Source organism: Candoia aspera, chromosome 5 (assembly GCF_035149785.1).
Source record: "Candoia aspera isolate rCanAsp1 chromosome 5, rCanAsp1.hap2, whole genome shotgun sequence".
Classification (NCBI taxonomy): Eukaryota; Metazoa; Chordata; class Lepidosauria; order Squamata; family Boidae; genus Candoia; species Candoia aspera.
In genome coordinates this window covers 98,842,667-98,865,293 of record NC_086157.1, presented here as the reverse complement: position 1 = coordinate 98,865,293, position 22,627 = coordinate 98,842,667, and the positions used below count along the sequence as shown (strand labels likewise).

The window sequence follows — 22,627 nt, the reverse complement described above, 5'->3', positions numbered from 1 at the left end:
GCCACTGTCTCGAGTTGGGTCCTGAATGATCTGAGACAGGCCCATGGCTGCCGTGGTAGCCATGAACTCCTCAGCCGCATCCGAGGCATGCCCCAGGGAAGGTAGGTTGAAGTCCCCCAAGACCATAAGCCTGGGGAACTCCACCGCCGGCCCTGAGACGGCCTCAAGCAGCTCAGGCAGGGAGCTTGCCACACAGCAGGGAGGCTGGTACAGCAGCAACACTCCCAACTGTTCTCGGGTGCCCAACTTGAGAAACAGGGTCTCACAACTGGCCACCTGTGGAGCAGCACCCCTGAAGGCTACTAGAGATTCTCGGATGACAGCTGCCACCCCACCTCCCCTCCCCCAGTGTCGCAGCTGGTGCCACACCTGAAACCCGGCCGGGTTTATATGGTTTTTGGTTTATAGATGGAAAGTTCACCCAAATTTCTATATGTACATATACCTATTTAGTCAAATAGGACTCTAGGCACAAAACTAAATTACATTAAGACACTTCAAAGCAGAAATATGGTAAGGCAATTCAAGATTGCAGCTGGTCTCTCTTAAGTAGTCACAATTTAAAATTGTTTTAATTATCTAGTTGTGTGTTGTATCAGCAAAAAAGGGGGGGGGGAAATAAGGAAATACATTCTTTCTAAGCAGTCATATTTTCACTATACAAATTCAAAAGGGATCTCAAGCTATTTCTCCTTATACTTTATCTTAGTTCTCAGAGTAAAGCAAAGGTTAGCAGAGAAAATATACTAACCTTTTATTATTCACAGATACCACATATTTCAAAGGGAATTCTTTATATGGAAAGGTTTTTTTTCTATCAATCTTACATTCCTAAAATACTGCATTTTTCTAGGGGTTCAGTTTCATCTTAGGATTTGTGTCCTTGTGCTTTTCTTCACAACATTTTGGAACTGTTTGTTTCTGAATTTAGAAAATACCCCTACCTGTTTTACTATCTTTCTGAAAGTCTGTGAGTGATTAATGGGTCAATTTTAGGGGAGAAGAAGATACCTCTAACAATTACTCCCTTCTTTATTAAAGAAAAAACAGGGATCAAGATTCCCAGTAAATATTCTACAATGTAGACACAACTCTTTGGGAATCTTGACTTTTTTTTTAAGAAACAATACTTTAGAAATATTGTCTTCCTTTGTGTTTAAATGTTAGTCCATATTTATTCAAAAGGAACTCCATTACGTTCAACTGAATTTACTTTACTTCAGTTTTCTTTTAAACCGCAGTACTGTGCCTCAGACCAAATCTCCCCAAATTGTCAACATTTTAACAGAATATTTTTAAAAACTTTAAATGTACAGCATTAAAAAGATCACCATTTTGAGTATTTAAAAAAATCCTTCACTACGTTGTCATCTACCAAGACAAGCTAGGATTATATACAATATAAAACAGGGATATATTGAAGAATATAAGGCAGGAATATTGCTAACAAAACACACTCATCATCAATCAAATTAAGGACTTCACATTTTCTTCAAACATGTATGTACATCTGAACATGATTTGTACATAACTGGAATATCTTAGCTTCAATCCATTTTTTGTCTTCCTTAAAATACTATTTTGCCTCTCAGTGTTCACTGTAGAAAACATCTTTATTATTTTCAACGTGAGTCCTTCTATACAAAGGATTTTATATATTGTGATGGTTCATTAGCTTTCCAGTGATTGAACATATCAGCATCTGCTGTATATTTTCACTCTTTACTTTTAGTGAAGTCATAAGGTTTCCATTTCTGAGCAAAATGCAGCACCTTCTTCCTCTGGTCTTCAAAATTTTCTCGTAGTCCTTTTCTCCAAAGCCGTGGCTCCAAATCTAGCATGCCACCAATTATTTCCTTTCAAAATAGGAAAGAATATTATTTTCTTAAATTAACTAGAAAAACCCACACCTGTTCAAACAAAGCGTGTCAAGCAGGAGAAAAAAACATTCTAGCTTTGTATTTTCAGAAGAGATGAGTCATCTACCTGGCTACAACATTAAAATGTTTTATGCAAGTTAGATCTCCCAAAGGCCATGGAGGGCTACGGATGGAATATAGATTTGAACCAAAATAATTCCCAGTCCATCACTGCAGAACTATGTAACATACCTGGAGTTATTCCATAAATCTGTTACTGAGACTTATAGATACAAAATGTATTCGCTTTTTTTTTAAATCCTACTAGTAATTTCCTTTAAGGAAATACTTACTGAGTTTTCACTTTGCACCATGAGATCTTTGCTTAATTGTTTTAACAACCAATTAAATCCCAGATACAAGAAACAATGTTTATATCTTCAGGTTATTCTGAAGCATATAGTTATGAAGCTTCCGGGTATAGCCCACTTGGCCAATATATACAGCAAACATCTCAAGAAAATACACAGGAAACTCTCTTACATTAATCTTATGAAACAGAAGTTGAACATTTTAATACCTTTCCAAAGTAAAGAGGGAACTTGTATTGATCTTCAATGACATGAGCAAAACCACCTTGGAGGCCAAAGTCTACAGAGAAGTAAGGCAAACCCCTTGGCACCTAAACACAAAAAACAGACAGTGCATTAATTATTTCACTCGAACATATTCAGTGCCAAGTCCTTACAATATTTAAATTGACAGCTAGCTTATTTATTTAAGCTTCTGATATAGCTTGCCAGATGCGAGACTCTTAGGATAGATAAAGCAAATGATTAATGCTGTATCTGAACGGTTTCCAAATTTACTCAAGCTGAATCCAAAACGGGCAGGTGCTTTTGAAATGCTGGGGGGGAAGAGGCACCAGGGAACGTTTGCTTTTTGTCCATGAAAACATAACTTGACATATACATGGATTTAAAATATGTTTTTGGAATATTGTTTTTAAATGTTCTTTGTTGTATAACTTTCTATAAAGCTCAGTTTGGCCTGTATTCCAACTACACTTTGCTGGAGTCAGGTCAGCAAAAACCTTTGATTCCCTGATGTATGACAAGTGCAAACCTGTGAGTGGAAGGAGGTCTACCTAGGGTAGAGATTCAAGCCTGGCCGGTAATTTTCAGTTTCGGGCTAAAGCTAAGTGCTCAGTGCCCTTCACAATGCATGACAAATAGGAGGCACAGTGGAAGAAACCCTCATTGGACAAACTGCTGACACATGATCTCTCATCAGATCTTTTGTTACCAAGGAAATACTAGTTAAGTAGAGAGTCTTAAATGATGAGCTATGGATGTAGAATGGCAAACTGTTCTAGTAATCAATGACGTTAGGACCTTGTGACTGAACATTAGTATCAAGCCAGCTATCTTACAACTTTAGAATTGCCTAAATAGTGTAGAAGTTTCTCCTGGGCCTGCTTTAAGGTTCTGCCATCTGCCTTGCTAGGAGGTTTGTTTAGGAAGATTTCCTCAGAGGAACAAGCACGCCCGCTGTTGAAGCAGCTAGATGTGTCTTAACAATCGCTGTCTCTACTAATTGTTGTCCAGGCGTTAGAATGTCTCCTCCCTGCTGTTAAACAGGCAGCCAGTCATTACAAATACAGGCATACATACACGTGCATTACACATGTGGCCCAATTCTGTTCAGTAGAAAGTGAAGTCCTGTCTGAGATAACAGTGGATTGTTCATATCATTCCTACAAAACTAGTGAATTTGGATATATGTAGCCATGAAATTGTATAAGCACTGTTTGGAAACCGGCAGTGAAAGTTGCAAATGGCGATCACATGACTGTGGGACATTGCCACCGTCGTAATTGCACGCTAGTTGCCAAGTGCCTGAATTGCAATCATATGACCACAGGGATGCTGCAAAGGACCAGCCGTAAGTCTCCCCGTTCACCAAGGACCAGTCATCAAGGACTAGTCATAAGTCTCCTCGTTCAGCACCACTGTAACTTCAAACAGCTGCTGAACAAGTGGTTGCTCAGTGAATGCTACCTGTATTCAGTCCAGTATGTCTGTACATATATTATGTAAACTAAGGAACGCCAAGTGCATAACCGGATATCTGAGTTTGTCTTCATGATTAAGAACAGAAATGGGGAACTTAACACTGTCTAGATGTTATTAGACTATAAATCCTTCCATCCTCACCACTGATCATGCAATTGTTGTGGAACATGCTGTCCCTGGAGTCTGTTCTGAAGCTTTTGAAAGTTTTAAAACTATCCTTTTTTCAGCAGCCCTTTAGTCCAAAATGAAGAATTGTGGGCCACTATCTAGTTTTATGGATTGTGTTGTTTTAATGTGGATCGGGGGTGGTAATCAGGGCAAATCCAATTGTTCGTGAAAACTGCTCACAGCAAATCTCCAGCTGTTCCAGCTTCGCCATCCCAACAGATGCATGGGGTCAAATACATGTTGGGAAGATCCACAGCTACCATGGCATACTTGACATTCCTAGCTGCTCTACACAGGTTAGCCTCATCATGTACAATGCCATCTCCTAGAAGTCTAGAGTAGTCCACTCCTATGTCACAGGTCACACTAACTAGCTCAGGAAGTGTTTGTTGTGCTGTGGGATGGGCAATACAATAACAGAATCCCTACAATCCAGTCACACAGACACAGAAGCAAACATCTGAAATTAGCAAACTCTTGGGTAGACTCTAGTCAGGAGATGGAATTCCTACAGACTATAGCACACCACTTCCACATCCTCCAATCCTAGCTGTTGCATTGCAGGGAAACCCAGCAGACATGGCTAGAGGAGATCCCCTCTTCTCTCCTAGCCAGATTTCCACACTACAACTGAGGTCAGCACTTTCATCTTCTCCTCCATTAGAGCCTCCTGATGCTCATATATAAAGACAAAAGAGTTGGTTCATGCAAGGGGTCATCTTAAGGGCCAATTCTCTTGGACTGGCTTGCTCAGCCTGAAAAAAGACCTGCTTTCAGCATATTCATTTGGGGAGAAGCTGAAAAGGCAACAACTGCTCTGCAAAGAGAGCTGGCAAATTAATTGTTACCTTCTGAGTCTTTGCCCAAAGGGTTCCATCATTAAAGGCAATCTGGAAACCAGAACAAGTATAAACCACACTTCTCCAGTCCTTAAAAGAACTGTACTATGACCCAATTCAAAGTATTGAAATTAGCCTATAAAGTCCTAAATGGCTTGGAATCCAAATATTTTAAAAACTGCCTCCTCTATCACAATTATTGTTCAGTTGTGGAGCTGGTCCACAGTGCACTTACTAGGAACAGGGCTTTCTCTCCAGTTATGCTGTTCATTCAGGACTAGACTGTCAATGACATACTTGTTTTTAAATGACCTTTTCAAAAGAAAATGTTTGATCTGTTATGGAGTATGTACCCACACAGAGAGAAATCATTTCTTAGCTCTGGACTCCCATTGGGAGGAACAGTGCTATATAGCTAAAATAATGATGATAACGGTGAGGATAATAATTTTACCAAAGGAACTGCATATCTATAGAAAATGTTAAGTATAAAGTGATGAAGCATATGTATTTTCTTTCCAGTCAAATGGAAAAAACAAGCTGTCAAGAATTATAATACAAAATTCTTCAGAGGAAATTATGGAAACTAACAGCAAATAAAGGTTGACTAATTCTTGTAGAACGACACTAAAACCTCTACCTATCTCAAAAATATAGGATGTCTTATATTACGGGGATCCTGTATTCTCAACCAGTGCAAACATCACAACATTTACTTCTAGGGCAGGCTTAATTATGTCAATAATATGGGGAAGTTATTCTAATAATTCATCACACCTCTAAACATACCCTTCCCACTGATGTCCAAAAAGAAAGCACATGCTTGTATTTCAGAGCTATGTTAGCTAGGCAAATTATCATCCCTTTATTCTTTTTTCCAAACCTTGAGTTTAAATTTGCTTTGCAAAATTCATTTTGATCCCTCCCACAGTCAATTTAATGTTGCAGACTCAATAGCAGAATAACCAGAGAGAGGAAGTGGGAATACCAAGCAAACAAAAAAGGAATACAAATTATTTTATGGTAGAAGCATTAAGCCCTGAAATTTAGTTTTGCAACTATAAAATGAAATGAAGCCTTGATACTTTACTTTTGATTTTGAAACACATGAAAATAAATGATCCTAACATTACTACATGCTTTTATGATTTAAGAGAACAGTGTTAAATAACCCATTACATTACTCACCCAATAGAAAGTCAAAAAATAAAGGGAAAAAATGTTAACAAAAGTCTTTTTAAAAGTTGGGAGTAAATAGGAATCTATATACTAAATTGGGGATAGGCAACATTGTGCCTATCTTAATCTTGTGCCTTTAATTTCTATGCAATATTACTTGTTCCTTTTCCATGCTTCGCTTAATGTTACTTACCATGAAAGGTAACAATAGAAATAAATAAAGGCACACTGCAAAGCAAAACATCAACCTCTAGTATTATTTTTAATGGTGTTTCTGTGACCTACATAAAGTATTATAAAATAAAATGGAGGGTGATTATATTTTCCTTCAAAGTGCATCTATTTGCACAGAAAAAAGAAAAGATAAAAGGTAAGCTGGAATGAGCGCGAGCATCCTATGCTTGCAACACAATGGTGGGTAGCAACCTCATTAATTTGCCTGCTGATAAACAGGTGGCTTTTTGACAGGCATGTCAACTATGACAGCCTTGTTGTTAATAAGCAAGTTCTCCCTGTGCAAAAGTACCCATGACATGCTTTCAAAATTACAAAATGTTGCCTACCCCTGAACTAGACAGTCTGCTCTCTGTATGTACAGAGTCTTCGTCTATTTTCTTAAAAGCTCAAGGCACCGTGTAGCTGATGGGGTGGGGGTGGGGAGGAAGACTGATTTTGGAGACTTCTGAATACATAGCTGCCCTGAAGAAGAACTGTGAATTAGGAGCTACAGCAAGATAAACAGTAACTGCTAGGCCTGTGCAAACCACTGGAGGAGACATTTCAGTTTTCAGATTGGCACGTATCTCGTAATTACAAATCCCAACATATGAACAATATTAGGCAGTAAGATGCCTTAGGATTTTAGTTGCATAGTGGTTTAAGTGTTTGGACTGGATTCAAGTCCACCCACCATCATGGAAGCTCACTAGGTGACTTAGGGCCAATCATTCTCTCTCGATTCAAACTACCTCACAGAGTGCTGTTTGGGGGATAAGAATGGAAGACATTCCCTATATAAGCAGCACTGATCTTCCCAACTCTGCATCATAGCTCTTCTGAAGAACACAAACCATCGAGGTGAAAGTTTCAAATGATTCCAAGTGAAAGTACAAACCAATTCAAGCAGAAAACTGTTCCTGTAAGTCACTGCATATAAATGCAGGCCTGGCATCTTTCACTGAACTCTTAGTGAACTTAATGGGACTCAACAATGTTATTACATATATAAGACTCCAGCTTTAGATATGATAAAAAGAAAACTGAAACACTGAAATTTTGCCAATAAAGCCAAGAACTTCAAGACAAGGCAGTTTACAAGGCAGTTAAAAAGTATTTCGACACTGGTATTTTATTTTATTTTATTTATCAAATTTGTCACCGCCCATCTCCTCCCACCAGAGGGACTCTGGGTGGTATCACTCAGAGGTTCCCTGAAATGTATCAATGTTATTATGGTTGGATTTGGCCCTGGAATTCAGATCTCATTTTTTTCATCAACTTTATTTAGTGTATTTTTCTATACAGTTTTTTATAAAAACACAGTCTTTTTGTTTTTATGTTATTATGGTTGGATTTGGCCCTGGAATTCAGATCTCATTTTTTTCATCAACTTTATTTAGTGTATTTTTCTATACAGTTATAAAAACACAGTCTTTTTGTTTTTGCTGCTCATATTCACATGTAGAAATCAGCTTTGCATTACAAGTGACAAGCTTGAATACATACCGATTTGCGAACATCTTTTGAGCCTAGATTAATCAGCTTTTTATTCATGGCCCACTCTTCATCTGATTCCATTATAGCTTTCTGAAAAAATATTGCAAAAATACATAGAACATCCACAAAATGGCCAAGTATGACACAAAGTAGCATTCCATTTGGACCTCTCCCCCCTTAAAAAAAAGATCAAAAAGAAGACTGCAGTTTCATTAATGCATATTAATTATAGAATTCAATTTACATAGATTAAATCATAATGAAGACTGATTGGTAATAACTTTATTCTGTACCCTTCCCTTTTTATTTTACAGTTTCAGAACTGCAGTTTAACTTTACCCTGACATAAATTACTTCAAAATAAGAATTTTCAGTTTATAGAATTATAAATGTTATTGGCCCTTAATAACTGACAATTATGTGAACTCTATTTAAGTGTATACATGCTCACCACCACCACCCTCAAAACAGAAATAAAGTAAATTCAGGCCAAGGAATCATAATGTCATGTTACCACTCAATAACAACTCCCACATTTCATACCTTTTAATACTGTTTAAATTGCCTCAAAATACACAGTATATAAAGGCATTGTGGGTTCAACATTCAGTTTTAGTATTATGTACATGACTCATCACTAAAGTATGACACATGTCTATTGGGACAAATGTATCCAAACCAGCCATCTTTATAAAAATTTGGTTTCCATTTCACAACACCACATATTCCACTTATGCTGGTGGGTCTCACTCATGACAAAGTTTGCCCTTCCCTCCCTTTCCTGGGAAGTGTAAACTACTGGACAAAAGCAGGTAATGCCACCTCCGCAGCTAGATTGATATGATTCAGGAAACTTTTTCCAGGTACTAGTTTTGACTAACTTTCTTGTAAAAACAAATCATTTAGGGACCTGCAGATTTTATACAACAATACCATTAGTAATTTCACACAGCTCACTTTAGGGTTGCTATTGCTTTAGGATCTAAAGATCAAAGCACACAACTAAGAAAACCAGAGATGTTAAAAAATAGATACCTTGAAGTAGATGGGAGCCATATCCCCCACTTCCTTTGGGAGAGGAATACATTCATACACCATGTGATATGGCTTATTTATACTAAAATTTGTCTCCAGAAAAACGCAATCCAGTTCTTGAGCTTCAAACATCTTTACCAACGTTTTCCGGAATACCTGGTACAAGAAAGGATGGGATGGAGGGGAGGAGGGGTGAGAGAGACAAGAAAACTATAGTTTCCAACCTTAAAATTATTAGGTAATATTACTGTGCAAGTGTCTGCAGTGAACTGAGAAATCTTATACTTTCATAGGTTAATGTCTTGTTGCATGCCAAATAAGATATAATGAACTCATAATTGAACATGTTGGGTAATTTTAAGTATTTATACTATATGCAGAATGCCTTTGTCAGAAGGTCTTCTTATCTGTCAAAGGAAAGGCGTATTGAAGTTCATTTATTGGGCAACATAAATGGAGGCAGAAACAACAGGTGGTCCCAGAGTCACATTTACACAGAAGTTAATCTGTTGTCCTATATTGACTACATCCAAATGCCACCCTTCCACTCTGCCTTCCAATTACATAATTTGTCAAAATGACATTTTCTTCAGGCATTATTGACCTTTAAGTACAATAATAATATTCCCTTAAAGAAAAGCAATCTTAGGTCTTTCATCTCTATTGTGCAGAAGTTTATCCAACCTGTTCCTGTAACAGACTTGACCTCTGTTCACATTCACTCATTCTCCTACATAGGATGGAGTGTCACAAATAATTATGGAGTGAATCAGTTTGTATCTGCACTGGTGTTTGGAAACTGGGATTTTTTAGAAACAAACAGAGAAGGTGGAAATCACAGTCCAGATTTCCAGTAAATGAAAGATGAGTCTACAACCCAAACTTGAAATGTTGTAATAATATTCAATAAAGAGGATGAAAGTGCTAAGAACTTGAGGTCCTCAAAATAATAACCACAAGTCTGTATCTTCTTGAGTCACTGGCCAAGTGTACAGTGCCTTATATTATAGAACTCACATTTGACAATGTAAATAAACCAAATAAGATGAGGAGACTTGCTATACTAGGATCCAACTCATGCATTGCAGTTTCAAGCTTTTATTTATTTTACATATGATAGCAACTATTTATTTTGTAATACCAGATATGCAATGCAAAGCAAATGAAACTTTTTGTATTTGCTGCTGAGGCCAAAACAACTACACAGAATAAAAAACAGACTGAAAAGCAGTACATTCTTATTTTTAAAAAATCAAATGCTAACACATCTGATAATGGCAGACTAACTACAGAAGGCTGCACTGTTTATTCTCTTGCTAACAATTATACACCTGTCTGAACTGCCTTACAATAAATCAGACCACTTCTCCTTCCAGCAAAACATTATATAGTTTGAGTGGCAGAAACTCTCCAGAGGCTTAGGCAGGGTCCCCCATTATTTGTTACTTGAACTATTATCTAGAGATGCCAGAATTTGAACCTAGGACTTGCACATGTTCTGCCGGAAGTTATGGACCAAAGAATGGAAGGATGAAAAGTGACAGATTCCCTTCTATCTTCACGCAGTACCAGAATGACAAACCAAATCACTTAAAAGCCTGATGCTGGCTGCCAAGATGCTTGGTACTCCAATAAATGAACACAGTGTTATTGGCAGTGTTGAAAGAAAACAAAATACAGTAAAAACTTAAGTAGGGCATGCTTTAAAAAGAGGAGAGAGGCAAAGTTTAGAGCAGAAGCCAAGGCAAATCTCTGCAAAAAATATCTGGAGAAAATCTGAAAACAGCCAACAAACTTCCATTTCAGACTTCAGTTTCACAGTTCATGCTTTGTCCTGAAAAAACTCATCAGTCTCAAGGTTGCTGCAGAGCCGGGCAAAGGCTGTGAAGGCAGGCTAAAGGCTATCAACCAAAAATCCTGGTGTCAGATCCCCCCGATCAAAGGTTTTACAAAAACCCTTATCGGAGCATCTACCATCATTTCCTTCTCCAAGGAATGGAATCTGTGTCACCAGATGGGAAAAGGTGTGAAGTTGGAGTGTGGTTTATTATGGCTATGGAGGACATCAAGGACATGGGGTTGAGATATGCCAGGAATACCATATGGATGGGAGGCGGGGTGACATGGTTTCATGGGAAAGGGGACTAACTAAGGGAATGTAGTTTTTAAGTTAGGTTTGAGCGGGAAATCTTTTTAACTATTAAAACATCAACCGGTTTCATTTGTTCATTCAGTATTTCATCTTTTTCCATATCCTTCTTGAAGTTTGTCATTTTTAAATCCATATTTAAATCAGTTTCAGTCTTATCCAATAAGGCTTGTTTCTCTTCCATAACACCATCTAATCTATCAATAATGGCTGAGACCTTTAAAATTAACTTCTGAGTCCATTGTTCACAAATATCTCTCACTAGATCCATTTTGAAGTATGCTTCTCTTTTAATTATAATCTTTATTTCCTTCTGGGGCCCTCTAGTGTCCAACCTTCAAAGCCCCATCTTATCATGTTGATTTCCTTCTGAAGGCAATAACATGAGTATTTTCCCACGGGGATGATTCTTATATTTCAAATTTTTATTAAATCCATCTGGACCCTTAGTCCATTTATAACTTTCTAAAATCAACACTCTAATCACCCTTTTGCTGTTAGCTCTTAACAAAAAAAATGTATTTTGCAAATCCTTAAACTCGTACTTAAAACTTATGTCCTTAAAGGCTACACACCTATGAGCTTAGATGGAATCCCTCAACTCCCAGCCGCTTGACTCCCAGGCAGATCACAAAAACATTGGGTTCCTACTGTCTACTCATGAGGAGCCATGTCCAGAGTGCATGTAGGCTATCTCACAATCTTTCCTTTCTCTGGAGAGATTTCGCCAGTCCAGATCCCACATCTGGCTGCCAATTTCAGTCGTAATGCCGTCCCCGCTCCTTCAGGGACATCTTCAATTTGCCATGGTCCTCACCAGAAATTGATATTTTGTTGCCTTTCAAACTAACACAGGCAAGTAGGCTGGATAATGGCTTTTATCATCAACATTTCTGCATATTATTCTCTGATGTTAAATGATGGGTTTGTTCCACTTGTTTCTTCAGCTTCCAAGCACTGAATGCTCCTCACATAGCATAACACAGTTCTGCTCTCTCTGAACATGGCATATTGTTGAAGCAGCACAGAGGCAAAGGTTGAACAAGAATTTGAGAGAAATGCTCAGAACCCCCAGTTTTAAGAAATTGTTCAGTGCTGTATCTGCAGTGGGGATGGATAACTAAATATAGGATTGTATTCTCATAGAGATACATACCTAACCATGATGCCAAAATGGTGAAATGTGTGTTGTGGCATCACACTGCAAGTTCTGGCCTTTTGTACTTGCATAGGAACATTACATGTGAAATTGGAAGGAACAGAGATTGCATAATGAAGTACATCTCATCATTTGCCCTGCCCTGCCCTCTCTCCCCATCCCTGCTCATGTCTGTTCTATTATGTGAAGATCTCTCTTTGCAGAGGTTCTGCTTCTATGGGAAAATACCACATTTTATGAGATCAAAGTTCAAACATTATGTTAAATCAAAACCAAAAGCCATCTTATGAAAGAACCATTGTGGCTGTTCCTGAACTTAGCCAGTTGTGGTTTATTCAATACACCTTAGTTATTCAAATACACCTTAGTTAAACTAATACTTATGCATTCAATAAACATTTGTGGGTTTGCAACCACACTTGGCCTTTGACTGCTGTGCTGATTGCCATTTTATTTATTTACCTATCTATCAAATTTTTATCACCACCCATCTCCCTCCTGAGGAGGGACTCTGGGCAGTTTATTCCAAGTAATAGTTATTGCAGTTAATATAATTATTCTTCAGCTGTGTATGTAATACATTTTCTATTCTGTCACATTAAAACAGTACTTTTTGGGTATCTAATCAAAGTTCTTGGGGAGCACATTTAGCGTGGCTAAATTACAGTCACTCTCTCAGCCCAACCCACCATGTTGTTGTTGTTGTTGTTGGGGAAAATAGGACGCAGGAGTATTTTCCTATTTTTCCAACAACAACCCACCTAGTTATTGTTGTTGTGGGGAAAATAGGAGGAAGGACTATTAGGTACATTCACTGCCTTGAGTTTTTTACACACACACACACACACACACAGGGCAGGGTAGAAGGAGAAGGAGAAGAAAGTAATTAAAATCTTTGAGTCAGAAGACACATTTTTGGTCATCTAGTCCACCCTCGACACATGGCAATCCAACCCATTGGAAAACCTCAGACGAAGGGAAGCCACCATGACATAGTGATCACACACTATCAGATGTTCCCCAAATTAATTTGACTTGAGAATGGAATACTGTACTGAAACAAACTTATAATGTGCAAGTAGGATAGCCTGTTTTTCATATTAAAAAACTCCTTTGGCCCAATGAGGACAATGAAATTATGCATTGCTCAATGGAAGCATAATTGGTGAAACTAATTTGGTAACATTTCCTTGGTGGAATGGATGGATCTTTTCAGCATTCTCAGAATTTCCCAGGAACATGTACAGTAGTGGCACTGTATATAAAAGTATTCTGTGCCCCACTAACATTCCCCAGCATTTATATTTAGCTCTTCAATGAATTTCAGTTTCCTCTATGTAAGATCAAATCTTTGAAGACTCTTAAGAGCCTTGAATGACCTCTAGTAAACTCCATTAATCCTCCCAAAACATAATCCATTTATTTTTTAAAATTCAACAAAAATAAATATCTGACTTGGCAACTATAACTATTACAAATCATCATTAAGAATGTAATCATTGTGACTTGTCTGGCCAAGGCCTTAAACTGAAGGATTTAAGTTTTGAAACATTTTTATTTCAGTAACAGTGACATTGTCAACAAATGTATAATTATTTGAGAGAACTGGTCTTGACTGAAGTCTGAAAAGCTCCAGTAAAATACTTTCTTTTTATCAGTAGCACTTTAGTAAGTGCATCTTTCTGGAGGAAAACAGACGTGATACAATGACTATATTCACGTTTTATTTACTGTGCTTTTCCTCTCTCTTCTTTTGGAAGAGCTAAGGACCCTTATACATGGCTCTCAGGAAATGTCTCAACTTGTAGTCCTCATCTAGAGGACTACAAACTCTTAATCCTAAAAAGGTAAGTACATTGTCTCATGGAACCTTCATAATTCAAAGGACTAATGTGGGAATTAGTCCCACAGCTCCATAGAATATGAATTACAAATGCTGGCCATCCCTAGACGTTCAGAAGAAAGCACAGGTCAGCTGTTGTGTAAAGTACATACTTAAAACAAGCTTGGTACCATGACAGCTTTCAGTAAGACAACCTATTTCTTTTAACACAGTTTCATGAATTGTTGCAAACAGTCTGGGTCAGCTCCAGCAGCGTTAGTGAATGGTAACAAAAAAATTGGGCTAAGTTATCTTGCAAACTTAACAGAGGTTTATTAGGGAACACTTGTGGCTTAGCTCCTAAGAAGTTGTTAAAACAAGGAAGTTTGCCATTATGAAATCAGTAAATATTTTTAATACTTTAAGAAAGCTACTTTTTATAACATCCTTGCAACTCATAATCAAACAAGCTATTGGCAAGCCTAATCAAAGATTATCTCATGGTATGATCTTATGAATCCGACTTAATCATAGGCTTAAACAGCCTAGCGAAATAGAAGCCTTAGTCTGTCTGTCTGTCTGTCTATCTATCTAGAATTTTACATATCTTCTGCAGAAGCCTTCAAGGCATAGAATAGCAATTATATTAAATACATCACCTTCCAAAGAACAATGATAAAACCTTTTTACAAGAGTATCATCAGTTAAGGCATACTAAGCCCATATTAAAAAGCCAGATCAAACTAGAAGCTGTGCTCACCTGAATTTCTTCCCAAATGTCTTCATCTAAAAGTGTGGCAGCAGTGTAATGCTGCATAGGGATGATCAGGCAATGGCCTTCAGTAAGAGACTGGTACCTTGGCAAGGATAAGTACACCTAGAAAAGAAAATGCAACATTTGAGCACTTGCTTAGTGTATTATAATTTATAATTTCCTTATACAGTCATTTCCATGATTCATCCCAGCCAAACTAGACATGATATAAAAGCTTGCTTAGAGGAAGTCGGATTTGAAATGAACTAAAAACTCTATAAGTGGGAATCTGCTAAACAATTTCCATACCCAGGATTTTATATAGGACAGGATCCATGTGGGACAGGATCCTGGATGAGAAAAAGAGGCAAGACAAGAAACATTATCATTTCTCAGCTATGAGGCTCTTTTGTTTCTATATGGAGTTTGAAAAGGGGTGGGGGGGCGGTTCCATGTCATCTAATTTTGACTAGAATCCCGTCATTGAATATGTTCAGGCAGAGGCTGAACAGTCATTCGTCAGAGATGCTGGATTTCTACAAGGAGCAGAAGATTGAATGGAATGGCTTAAAATGCTTTCTTTCAGCTCTTTGAAACTAATTACAAAAGTGCTTTATAAGGACAAACTATATCCATTGTTTTTTAATATCTGAATGACTTTGCTTGTCTTTGTGCCTTTGTTTTCTTCTACCATTTATAATTTCACCTTTCCTCTATGGCTCTTTTCCTCTTACAACTCAACTCTGTTTGGGCCTCATAATTATTTACTCTCCTCATGCCACCTAAATATTCAGTTCTTGTGTATCATTGCAGCAAGGTCATCAGCAAATCTGAAGTACTGAAGATTAACTTGATCATTCAAGGCAGAGTCATATTCATATTTGCTGCATCCTTGAAGTGGCTTTTTCCTCTTAATTGAAGAGCCAGGGATATTCAAAAGCAATCATTCATGTCATAAGAAGCAATCTTAATTTTAATTTCATAACATCATGGCACAGAGAGCAGCCTTCTTTTACTTCTTCCATTTATATGTCAAAATAAATGATATTGTTCCCTTACCTTGTTACCAATTGCAATGATTAGGTGTTTAGGAAGTTCAGGGCTGCCAAAGCAATGAGGGCATTTTTCCATGCATGCAGCAAGTCGTTGATGCTCACGGATCGCTTGTTTTCTCTGCCTTTCCTCCTCTTTTCCACTTTTCTCCCCCTTTGCTGCTTCAGAAACAAACACGTCATCCAGAGTGTAATAATCTCTATCAGTTTTGTCTGAAAACTAAAGCAAAAGATAGATCAAGTGAGCTGGAAAGCTAAACTTGGGTTGTGAAGTTTATTTGAAGATTTCCAGAAAGTCACTACCTCTAAACGTAACAACTAGGGCTGTGGTGTTTTGCAAAGGGCAGTGGCACAAAGCACAGTGGTGCAATGTGCTCATCCTCAAAGTGTGGGGGCAACCATCTTTGCATGCTCAGACAATGCTGGGACTGCCATAAGGTGGCTGTGTGTGCAGTCACATACAAAGACAACATGTGGAAAACTCCTAAAGCAGGCCAAATGAATCTTCAGGAAGATGCAACTGCTTCCACACTTGAAGGAGTCTGCTTGAAACCAGTGAACTCTGTGAAGCTCCACTGGAAATGTTTGCACAACCCTAATAAAAACCAAGTAGCACTTCATATTTATTAAGGCATCCTGCTTTTCATCAGTGGGAGTTGCTCACTTGCATAAAGCCCATTCCCTGTCTGTGCTCTTATAATTTGCATTATATGGACAGATCCGGGTAACACAGACTGTAAATAATGAACCAAATGATAACAACAACAAGTTAAGAAAAGGTCATGATAGGTAAATGTAGGCATCCAAATACCTGTTCCAGGTAACTTGCCCCACCCTTTTCCAGAGAGGAATATATGTCTAGCAAACTACCTCTGCAGACAGTACAACAATGCAGCCACAGCTTTCTGGCTGCAAATGGGATGCCACATTTTGCAACAACTCCAAACATGGGACTCAATTTCAGAGACTTGCTGCAAATTTTGCACAGCCTTGGCCAAATGCTGCATTTTCTAGGTAAATGTTTGTTTGTTTGTTTGTTTGTTTATTCATTCATTCATTCAATTTCTATAGCCGTCCATCTCAACTAGTGACTCTGGGCGGCTTACACCAATAAAAACAATAAAATGATAAAACAATTACAATAAAAACAATTACAATAAAAAATAAATATACATGGCTGCCAAGTAAACGATGTAGGATGTTAATACAATCAAGAAACGGGACCATTACCACACTCGGGGCCAAGGCCCGGGCACATAACCAGGTCTTCATGGCCTTACGAAAGGCCAACAGGGTTTGGGACATCCTGATCTCTGAGGGGAGAATATTCCAGAGGGCAGGCACTACGGCTGAAAAGGCACGCCTTCTAGTCCCTGCCAACCGACATTCTTTGGCTGACAGGATCCATAGCATGCCCAATCTACCAGATCGAATTGGACGGGTAGAAACAACTGGGAGAAGGCGGTCCCTTAGGTAACCTGGTCCCAAGCCATGAAGGGCTTTAAAGGTGACAACCAGCACCTTGAATTGCATCCAGAAGCACACCGGCAACCAATGCAGCTCCCTTAGCAGCGGTGTTACGTGTGTCGGATATCCAACTCCACTTACTACCCATGCAGCTGCATTCTGCACCAGCTGAAGCTTCCGAATGCTCTTCAAAGGCAGCCCTGTGTAGAGCGCATTGCAGTAATCCAGACGGGAGGTCATGAGGGCATGACTGACAGTGAGTAGAGCCTCCCGGTCCAGGAATGGGCGCAACTGGCGCACAACCCAAAGGTGTGCAAAGGCCCCCCCTAGCCATGGCTGCCACCTGCTCTTTGAGCAGGAGCCGTGAGTCTACGAGGACCCCCAGGTTGTGCACCGGCTCCGTCTGGGGCAGTGCAACCCCATCCAAGACCAATGATGGAAAAACCTTGTCACTGGAAGGCCCACAAACCCAAAGCCACTCAGTCTTGCTTGGGTAGAGCCAAAGACAATTGCACCCCATCCAGACCCTTACAGCCTCCAGGCACTGGGTCAGGACATCCATGGCATCACTCAGGCGGCCGGGGGTGGAGATATAAAGCTGGGTATCATCAGCATATTGATGTTACCTCACCCCAAACCGTCGGATCACCTCCCCCAATGGCCTCATGTAGATGTTAAACAGGAGAGGGGAGAGAACCGAGCCCTGAGGCACCCCACAAAGTAGGGAACGTGGGCTGGACCTCTCTCCCACTATCAACACCGACTGGAACCGACCCCGGAGGAAGGAGAGAACCAGCACAATACTGTGCCACCCACCACCAACTCCAGAAGCTGGTCCAGAAGGATACCATGATCGATGGTATTGAAGGCCACTGAGAGGTCAAGAGCAAGGATGGACTCACTGTCCCCATCCCACTCCTGCCAGAGTGTGACTGGATCAAACTCCCCCCAGATAACCATGCCAGACTTAACCCCCACAGCCTCCAATGGCCCTGCCTTAAGGCTGGAGTCCAACAAGGAGTGGATGCGAGCGACTTTACCTGCCAGATGCTCAGCATATCCCTCACAATGGCCCTGAAGGTATACCCCCGAATCACTCCCTCCAAAGAGAGTCCAGGTCACCCAAAACAGGGCCACCGGGCGGCTATCTGCAGATGCAATAAGGGTGGAGAAATAACCACATTTCGCCGCCCTTACCGCCACGAAGTAGGCCCTAACAGTGTCTCTAGCTTGTGTTTGATTGTCTTCACTTCCCATCTTCCACCAGCAGCGCTCTAGACATCTCTTAGCCCTCTTAAGCCTCCTCAGCTCCTCCGTAAACTACGGGGAGCCGCGGGAGCCATGGGCACGGAGAGGCCGCTCAGGCACGATCCGATCCAAAGCCATGGCTGCTCTCTCATTCCACGCAGCCACCAAAGCTTCAGTCGGACTGTGCAGCAGACTTCCTGGAACCACTCCGAGCTCCCTCTGAAACCCTACTGGGTCCATCAGTCGCCTGGGGCAGGCCGACCTAACAGGCCCAGCCTCCCTGCGGAGGGGGGTGGTGCCAGAGAACTGGAGGTTCACCAGGAAGTGGTCTGACCATGACAGGGGAGAAACCAAAACCTCCCCCAATTTCAGAGCACTCTGCCACTGCTCCGACAGAAAAACCAGGTCAGGCGAATGACCATCATTATGCGTTGGGCCCTGGATTACTTGGGACAGGCCCATGGCTGTCATGGTAACCATGAACTCCCGAGCTACCTCCGACCCCAACCCCAAGGAAGGCAAGTTGAAATCCCCCAAGACCATAAGCCTGGGGAACTCCACTGCCAACCCGGCTACGGAGTCAAGGAGCTCAGGCAGGGAGGTTGCTATGCAGCAGGGAGGCTGGTACAACAGCAACAGTCCCAACTGATCCCTAGAGCCCAACTTAACAAACAGGGTCTCGCACCCAGCAATCTTAGAAGCAGCGCCCCTGGATGCCTCCCAAGTGTCTCGGATGACCACCGCCACCCCACCACACCTACCCTGGGGTCTCAGCTGGTGCCACACCCGGAAACCAGCTGAGCACATCTCAGAAAGGGGAACTCCCCCTTCCTCTCCCAGCCAGGTCTCCATAATACAAGCCAGGTCAGCTTTCTCATCCACGATCAAATCATGAATGAGGGTGGCCTTATTACAAACTGACTTAGCATTTAGTAGCAGCAGCCGACAGCCCAAGGCCTTGAAAGTCTGCCAACCGGGGCCCGGGAGTGAGTTCGAGGGACTGGAACGTGCCACAGGAACGATATACCTGCAGCCCCTTCCATATAAAAACCTTGCCCCTCGTCTCCTGCCATACCTCCCTCTACCCGTCATTACTGGGATGTTACAGCCTGCCCTCATCCCTCCAGAGCCTTTCCCCCTCCCCTGTCTATCAAGCTCCATGCCCAGGCCCACACACCCCACCTCACATACAACATACAATTCCCAGCAAGGCTCCTAGATACCCAAGGTGCTTCTGCAATATTGGCACTCAGCACCTCTAGTTAATCAAGGGCCCCTTCTCCTCATCCCCCATCCATCAACCATACTATGCTTTAAGCCAGTCTCCTCTCACCAGACTGCTTAGGCTCCAATTATACAGTCCCTGTGATTCAAACCCCTCCCCGGCTCTCACCCATGGGCAGGGGACAGTATCTCAGAGAAGGAACTAAGTTCTAACATTCCTAAACATTCTAATACAGTCCTTCAATCAGTCATCTTGGGTCGCAATGACTGCCAATTAAAACAGTTTATGCGGATAGTTCTTAACGCCTTCCAGCTCTCTATCAAGGAGGCGGTGAAAATGGCTACCCGCCCGCGTGCAGGAGGAAACTGCAGCTACAGAGCCCCACCCCTTGCAACCAGTCCGATCCAGCTCTGCCTCCACCACAGCAAAATCCCTCACCTCTGCACGGCTATGATAACAAAAAGCAGCCCTCATCCACACTCTGGCAGTCTCGTCTTCCTTGCCTCCTTGCTCCACAGCACAGTCCCTCCCACAAGCCAGCAAGGGCTTCCTCCGTCTTTGGAGTCGGTTTCCTTCCCACTGCCGCACAGCTAGTTGATGTAAAATGCCTGGGGCACTTCCCGTGCGAGGCTGCCAATCCACGTTCCCAGCAGTTCTATATTCCAGCCATCGCAGATGGCTCCAAGTCCCCACAGCCAGTTCTCCAGGCTGTGCTCCCACCACAGATCCAGGTAAGGGAATGGGCCCTGGAGGCCACATGCAACCCCGCTCCAAATCGCCAAACAGCCCAGCAAAGAACAGAAGCCGCATGGGCCAGATGAAAGACCAGTCCAGTTTGTTCCTATCAGGGGGTGAACCCAAGAGACTTCTCCACCACACGAACCAAAAATCCAATTCTCTGACCCTCGACAACAACTAAAACTTTCTAATGAATTGTAGCCGTTCTGAACACGCACACCAACTCGGTACCATCTTAAAATATATATATATGTGTATATGCCTTGAACTCTATTCTAAAGCCTTTGACTGTGTGGACCATAACAAATTGTGGCAAGTTCTTAGTGGTATGGGGATACCAAGACATCTTGTATGCCTCCTGAAGAATCTGTATAACGACCAAGTAGCAACGGTAAGAACAGACCATGGAACAACGGACTGGTTTAAGGTTGGGAAAGGAGTACGGCAGGGCTGTATACTCTCACCCTACCTATTCAACTTGTACGCAGAACACATCATGCGACATGCTGGGCTTGAGGAATCCAAGGCTGGAGTTAAAATCGCTGGAAGAAACATTAACAATCTCAGATATGCAGATAATACCACTTTGAAAGTGAAGAGGAACTGAGGAGCCTTACGAGGAAGGTGAAAGAAGAATGTGCAAAAGCTGGCTTGCAGCTAAACCTGAAAAAAACCAAGATTATGGCAACCAGCTTGATTGATAACTGGCAAATAGAGGGAGAAAATGTAGAAGCAGTGAAAGACTTTGTATTTCTAGGTGCAAAGATTACTGCAGGTGCTGACTGCAGTCAGGAAATCAGAAGACGCTTAATCCTTGGGAGAAGAGCAATGACAAATCTCGATAAAATAGTTAAGAGCAGAGACATCACACTGACAACAAAAGTCTGCATAGTTAAAGCAATGTGTTCTCCGTAGTAACATATGGCTGCGAGAGCTGGACCATAAGGAAGGCTGAGAGAAGGAAGATCGATGCTTTGGAACTGTGGTGTTGGAGGAAAATTCTGAGAGTGCCATGGACTGCAAGAAGATCAAACCAGTCCATCCTCCAGGAAATAAAGCCAGACTGCTCACTTGAGGGAATGATATGAAAGGCAAAACTGAAATACTTTGGCCACATAATGAGAAGACAGGACACCCTGGAGAAGATGCTGATGCTAGGGAGAGTGGAGGGCAAAAGGAAGAGGGGCTGACCAAGGGCAAGGTGGATGGATGATATTCTAGAGGTGACGGACTCTTCCCTGGGGGAGCTGGGGGTGTTGACAACCGACAGGAAGCTCTGGCGTGGGCTGGCCCATGAAGTCACAAAGAGTCGGAAGCGACTAAACAAATAAACAACAACAATGCCTTGAACTATCAAACAAAAAAAGGAAGTGGATCTCAAGTCTCACATGGAATATTCTATTGGATAGGATAAAGGACACTTTATGCTCACACTTTAGGAATCCATTCAATAAAGGATTCAGTCCACTTGGATTTTATTTTTATTCTTATTCTTGTATTTATCTGTTGGGGTAATTATATATTTATATATTGTAATTATTTTTTATGTTCTTTGTTTTAATTGACTATTTTATTGTAAACTGCCCAGAATTCCCCGATGGAAGGAGATGGGCAGGGACAAATTTAATAAATAAATAAATGAAGTATTTTCTACTTGGACTTTGGATTTCTCCGTTTCCCCACTTTGGGGGGGGGGAGTTGGGGGACTGAAAAATCAGTGACTGCTTTCTTTTTCCTAAAGTATCAAGACAGATAGCTAAAAAAGAAAAAAGCCAGAAAATGGAAAACAAATATAAATAAATGGATGGATGGATGGATGGATGGATGGATGGATGGATGGATGGATGGAAACTACAAATTGTTACTGGGTTGCATATAATAACTAAAAGTCAAAGAACAACTAAGACATAAATGTGCTCTGTCCATCTTAAACTACCAAAGCATGAGTGAAAAAAATAAATAAAATAAAATAAAATAAAATAAAATAAAATAGGCTGGCATGCTATATATAAACATATTTTATCTTATTTTTTGTTCCTTTTTGTTTCCAAAGTTTGTTTCCAAAGAACACGTTAGTTAGAGCAGAACTTTGCCCAATGTTCTTGATGAAAATGCCTAGGGTTATTGATGAAAATTTCACCA

General features: G+C 40.8%; 1 protein-coding gene across 2 annotated transcripts in view; it reads right to left on the bottom strand.

The window, feature by feature from the left end:
* Positions 1 to 1,193: 1,193 nt before the first annotated feature.
* The window catches only part of CWF19L2 (CWF19 like cell cycle control factor 2), an 82,927-nt gene continuing 61,493 nt past the window's right edge, over positions 1,194 to 22,627 (bottom strand). The window contains exons 13-18 of one of the 2 annotated variants that reach the window (XM_063305826.1): positions 15,815 to 16,027; positions 14,762 to 14,878; positions 8,872 to 9,027; positions 7,846 to 7,926; positions 2,440 to 2,541; positions 1,194 to 1,856 (exon numbers count right to left, since the gene is read on the bottom strand). In XM_063305826.1, coding sequence (XP_063161896.1) covers positions 1,716 to 1,856; positions 2,440 to 2,541; positions 7,846 to 7,926; positions 8,872 to 9,027; positions 14,762 to 14,878; positions 15,815 to 16,027 — 810 coding nt within the window. In that variant the 3' untranslated portion in view covers positions 1,194 to 1,715. The remainder of the gene's footprint in view (positions 1,857 to 2,439; positions 2,542 to 7,845; positions 7,927 to 8,871; positions 9,028 to 14,761; positions 14,879 to 15,814; positions 16,028 to 22,627) is intronic. The other variant, XM_063305827.1, reaches the window with a different exon arrangement.